This window comes from Nannobrachium achirus (genome assembly GCF_963921795.1).
Source record: "Nannobrachium achirus genome assembly, chromosome: 7".
In the NCBI taxonomy this organism is placed as follows: domain Eukaryota; kingdom Metazoa; phylum Chordata; class Actinopteri; order Myctophiformes; family Myctophidae; genus Nannobrachium; species Nannobrachium achirus.
Window position 1 is genome coordinate 49,255,565 of NC_137816.1, and position 6,218 is coordinate 49,261,782.

At 41.6% G+C, this 6,218-nt stretch overlaps 1 protein-coding gene across 1 annotated transcript; it reads left to right on the forward strand.

The window, feature by feature from the left end:
• Positions 1-585: 585 nt before the first annotated feature.
• Positions 586-5,634, forward strand: mnx2b (motor neuron and pancreas homeobox 2b; the record flags this gene model as incomplete). The annotated part of the gene is made up of 3 exons (XM_080729578.1): positions 586-1,027; positions 3,845-4,002; positions 5,233-5,634. The coding sequence occupies 3 exons, from the start codon at positions 586-588 to the stop codon at positions 5,632-5,634; spliced, it is 1,002 nt and encodes a 333-aa protein (XP_080585704.1).
• Between the last annotated feature and the right edge of the window lie 584 nt (positions 5,635-6,218).

Sequence of the window (6,218 nt, forward strand, 5' to 3'; positions counted from 1 at the left end):
TTAGGGGGCCGTCAACAGGAGTCAGCCGTCAGAGCCACGGGAGCAGCCAATCACATGCCTCACAGAGCCCACAGGGGTGGGGAATGGGTGGCTGATGGAGTGAACCATGCTTCCCCTTTAGTTAGTTAAGTTGCTATTTAACACGAGGTGGGCACGATCTCGCAACCTGCCCTGTATAATAGATATTTAGATTCAATCCTCTGTATCGTCACACCCAAATATAGGCTACTGTTAAAATTGCAGTCTAGTAAAATATAGGCAACAAACTTTTTTTGTAATTACTTTTCCCCCACTTTGAGAATATTGAGACATTTTAATTTTTTTGCATCAAGTTTCAACAATTAAGCTATTTTTCAATGGTTGCAGAATTATGTGTTGACATAGGCCTACACCTGTTTTTGTTTTTACACCAAAAGTTGAGTTGATATGCTCAGAAGGACATACCGGTAGATAAAGAGGGACTTATGAGTTGGTGATTGGAACAGGATTTGCCTTCTATGCGCGCTGACGCACGGCGCATGCAGGTGCGCGTCGGGAAGGTTAACTTTTGAGATCTTCGCCGCAATCCTCCTGAGAAACGCCGCCATGGAGAAGTCGAAAAACTTCAGGATCGATGCCCTGCTTGCCGACGAAACGAACCGAGGCAACCGAGACATGATGCACTCCCCGGGTCTGAGCAGCGACAGTCCGGCCGGGAGCCCCGTGTCCTGTCGGCGTGGGGACACCCCGTCCCCGCGCGGGACAGCACAGCTCCAGACTGGGATCATTCCCAAACCGGGTCTGCTCAACCTCCCGCATCCAGGACTGGCCTCGCTGCCACATGGCTCGTTCCCTGGCATGTACCCCGCCCCCATGTACCCCATATCGGCCCTAGGCGGGCAGCATCCTGCTTTTGCATACACCGGTTTCACACACTTGGCACAGCCGTATCCAGAGCACCTGAAGGCGGCTGCACTCGCAGGCTCTCTCCCGCTGGAGCACTGGATCCGTGCAGGGATCATGATGCCACGCCTTCCCGACTACAGTTGTAAGTCACTTTAGTGTTTTTCATTCATTTGGAACAAAGTTAAACTAGGCCTATTCAAAATACAATATTCTATGTAGACATATTGGAATTTTTGAGAAGAATGGATGACATAAATCCGGTTTTGCAATCTGAACAATGTGTAATTGTTGCCATTATAGTGTAGCAATCAATTTAGTGTTTCTCTTATATCACTGGTTCCCAAACAGTGGGTCGGGACCCATTTGTGGGTCGCGGACACATTTTTATGGGTCCCTTAATTTTTTGTTTCCTAAATGTTGTTTTTAATTATTATTTCAAAACATTACAAAAAAAGCAAACCTTTTTCTTGATTAAAAAAAAGAATACAATGGTTTTTCTAAAAGTAATTTCATGAACAATTAAAATAAAAATCTAAGAAATTCCATGAATCAAAAAACAAATGATTAAGGAGCAGTGGAAATAGCCGATCTACAAGCTCACAATGCGGCGCAAAGCGACTTGATCTTGTAGATCTGCTGTTTTCACTAGTTTGGGTTAATTTCTCCTTTGGATCTCGACTTGAAAAGTTTGAGAACCACTGGCTTATATGATCATGCAAATAAATAATGCGTTGACATTGGTCTTATCATTATATGGTATGCTGTAGTCCTGTTGTAGATTGTTTGATCACTTCGATTCACTTGACTTGAAGATACCGCTGCATCTGAATGTTGTTTTTTCATTGCCTGCTTGCTTGTGTGCACACAATGAAAACGTAGCCTTAACATTTTTATTTTCCCCATACACGCATGTTTAATTCCACAGAGCACTGGAATGATTATTACAAATTAATTATTATAATTAAATTATAGCCTTTTAGTAGCCAATATATTGGTTGTTGTAGCCTATTGGCAGTTGTTTTTCTCGTTTTTTAAACCTGTAAAATAGCAGGTTAGTAGCCTAATATTTTAGGTTTCGTTGTTGTCGTATTTTTCGTTTTCAATTATTGTATTTATATTTGTTCAAAATCATTTTGTGTAGCAATTGGCTGCATATTTAATTTAAATATTTTCATTGCCACGTTTGACTTATAGGCGAAGGTCAATCGGCTATATAGCCTATGCAATGCTGATATGGAAATACTTTTTTATGGCCCATTATTTATAATGTTTGATATGGGTAATTCATTGTATAAATCATGTAGTAGGCCAGGAGGAAGTACAGTAGGCCCAGTTCAAGCTTAATCCGTCAGTCAGTTTAAGGGACAGTTTCAAAATTCGATATCCCTATCACTTCAACTTTAGAACACATTTTAAAACTTTAACCCCCCCCCCCCCCCCTTTCAATTAGAACGGCACATGTTCTCTGTCTAATCATTTTATTGGAGATTGGCCCTATGCGTGCATGGTCATAAGCACACTTGAAAAAAATGTTTGACCCGATTTACTGCTTAACTGTATGTCATCCTTTAATTTTGGCCTATTTATTTAGCTATAAATGCCAACTCGATGAAAATTGTCTTTGTGCAACGAAGAAACTATAAACAAACACCTAAAACGTTCCCGTAGTTCATCAATAAAATCCCAAAAGCGTTCATCGGATTTTCATTAAGTTAATGGCATGCTCGCGCTTTTATGGCCTCTGCGCCCGCTTCTGCCGTGTCCTCTCGTCAACAATAAACTCCAGTGAAGCTATTATAGTTAATGATGGCCAGAGAGCGCGGGCATATGTGTGCGTGCGTGTGCGTTTGTTCCCTCCCACAAATTTATATTGAACTTCCCATGTCCTTGGTATTATATAAATAACATCGGCCTAACTGACAGTCTCAGACAAAATCTTATTGAACTCATCTTGTCGGATTTGGAGTAAAGCAGTCTAATGGTGCTTTTGGCTACACCTTAAAAAAAATCCAAAGATCAAATGTTTTCTGTCAATTTCAATGTTTGCTATATGTCATATATATACAGTAATTAGCCTCCACAAATAGTATCAAGTGTCAAGTTCATTTACATTATGTATTCCACTGGATCTCAAATCGGGGACCCCCAGGGGTCCTTGAGGGTTTTCTCCAGGGGGTCCCCAGCAAAATGATTAAGAGTTCAATTGGACCTTTCTAGGTCTGTAACTCAGAGTGTGTACAAATAGAAATGGACCCATTTTGTGACATTTGAACGCACTCAGAATTATGGGCAGTCCAAATGCAAACCTTAACTGGAGGTGCTTTGAACATTTTTAACTATTTGCTTTTAGGGGTACCTGGAACTAAATACTGTATTTTGCAACGAGGGTCCATGGCCAAATACATATAGGTTTGGGCGTCCTTGACATGAAAAAGTTTGAGAACCACTGATATAGAAAACTTGTCTGGATTTAGACAAGACATTTGCAGAATCGGCCTCAGGTCTGGATGGGTTTTGAAGTTTGAGAAAGTGGTGGAGAAAGTGATCACATTTTGTGCTAATGTATCAATACTGCAGTGTAGTATACTCTTTTACAAGTAAAAGTCCGGAATTAAAAATATACTTGAGTAAAAGTACAAAAGTAGAAAGTACTCATTATGCATGTAGATCGGCTATTTTCACAATTCCTGCCTCAAATATTTGACAGTTTGGCTAATGTTTATTTTGTCATTTTAGAGGTATTAAAAAGTCCTTAAATTGTCACTTTAGAAATGTTGGTTTGTTTACTGTTGAGAGAGAAAACAATGTTGCACATTAAGTTAATCATCTGGGGACCCCACAAAATAATTTGGGCCCTGGGGGTCCCGACCCACAGGTTGAGAACCACTGGCCCACAGTGTAGTAAATGTACTTTCCACCACTGGTTTGAGATGCACTGATGTACTACACTTCCCAGCAGCCCCCCAGTCCGGTCTGTTGGGGAAGTGCCGGAGACCCCGGACAGCCTTCACCAGTCAGCAGCTCCTTGAGCTGGAGAACCAGTTCAAGCTCAACAAGTACCTGTCCAGGCCCAAGCGCTTCGAAGTAGCCACCTCACTCATGCTAACTGAAACACAGGTAAGAGAGAGACAGACATTTACCCCTGGTTTGTTCTTCACCGTATGACGGTGCTGCGAAATATGACTGATCTACAAGTGCTTGTAGGATGGGCAATATAATCGCAATATAGCCAGGCCTATCGCAATGTTTGATTTCCCAACTGTATCAATACTCCAGGGCCAGGCAGGTAGTATTGCAATACTTTTGGAGGAAAAAAAAGGTCTATGCTTGTTCCCATGCATGGAAACCAATGGTAGAAGTCCGGTCGTGACACTCCGCTTCTCTAGATGTCGCTGTACTATAGCTAGTTCGCATTCCAGTGATTCATCTCAATATATATTGCAATATATCGTAATATATGTCACAATATATCACTATTCACTATTTGTTGTAATATGTATCGCATCGCAATATATCGTGATATGTATCGTATCATGAGGTTCTTGCCAATACCCATCCCTACTATTTTCACCGTGTGACACCATCGGACTAAAAAAGACCATCCAAGACAGAGAGAGACCTCATAAAAGTATTTGTTACCTGTCCTTTCACAACACTGCCAAAATGCTCAAGCTGTGGGAAAGCCAAGAGAGCTTCTCAAACAACGACATCTGATCACCATGTCTAAACTACACCACCGTGCCCATTATTGCCTATCTACACAAAATGTATGAAGGGTGTTGGATGCCATTAGAGAAAATGTACAGTATATACAGTATACTAGTTTGGTTTGTTGTGTTATTTTTTTTATGGTTAAAGAAACATTGGATATAATGTCTACTATCGATCATTTTATACATAAAATATGTATAATCCTACATACCTGTATTTGTACACTAATACTTTATTTTGTATTGTAGGCACTGTTCCACATAGACTTGCGCATGCTCTGTAGTAGGCAACATTTAGCATTTTATGAAAGTGTTTTATAGTAGTGGTATATAGTATATGCCACTCAACTCAGCACCTGAGAAATAAGGCTCATGTAACGATTTTCACAGTCATTTCTTTATTAAGCCATAAAGAATGTGGGCTGTTTCAGATGACACAAATTTAATCTCTGATTAAAATGTCAGGGTCTCTCTCTCTCACTATACTTTATATGTGTGTATGGATATATATATATATATATATATATATATATATATATATACACACACACACACACACACACACACACACACACACACACACACACACACACACACACAAAGACACAGAAATGATATGATCTTATTTTATTGCCAGGTCAAGATCTGGTTCCAGAACCGCAGAATGAAATGGAAACGCAGTCGCAAGGCCAAGGAGCAGGCCTCTGCCTCAGCCCAGTCTGACAGTGAACGGCTACGCAGCAAACCAGGCTCCGGCAAATTGCCGCCGGAGAGCAGCAGGCGAATCGTCGACGAAGACGACGGAGAAGACGACCTGGAACTGGAGGGGGGGGAGGAGGAGGAAGAGGATGACGACGAAGAGGAGGAGAACCAACGTGGCTTCCCCGTTCCCATGAGTGGCGGCGTGGGGCTGCCGCGGACCACAGACTTCCTGCAGCGCACAGCTGAGCTGGGCTACAACCCCCACAGCCCGTTCTCTGACGAAGAGCTGGACGGGGTGCAGGTCGGAGGGGACAGGAAGATTGGGGCTGGACTGTGAGATGACCTTTTACAACTATATTAAGACAAGCTGCTTTCCGTTTCATTTTCGGGGGGTTTTCAGAGACGTTGGACGCTGGAAAACTCTCTGTGGTCAAAGGAATCCGAAAGATGTTTGCTTGGTGTGAATATGCTATATTATGCTCTGCTCTGTGATGTTTTATTTTGTTGTGGTCCAGTAGGGACAGTTGGCACTTTTCTTGTTGTTTTGTTTTTTCACTTCCAGAGTTTAACACTTGAGTATTTTACTCTGTCGTCTATTTGTTGAAATCACAAGCTTGCATCATTATGTACAGTAATTGCCAAACATGCTGCTTTGCTCTACATCATTTTCCAGTTTGAGTTAAACATTGGGCATGCAATGTCCACACACTCATGGGTATATATATATACCCATGAGTAACACACACACACACACACACACACACACACACACACACACACACACACACACACACACACACATGGTTCTCAAATCAACATATTATGTCAGAAATGTCTGTTTATTAGCATGCCAGAAAAAGGTGCTACTTTTTTCCCCACAATGCGGTTGTTTATACGTTTAACTTCAATCACCCTCTGGTC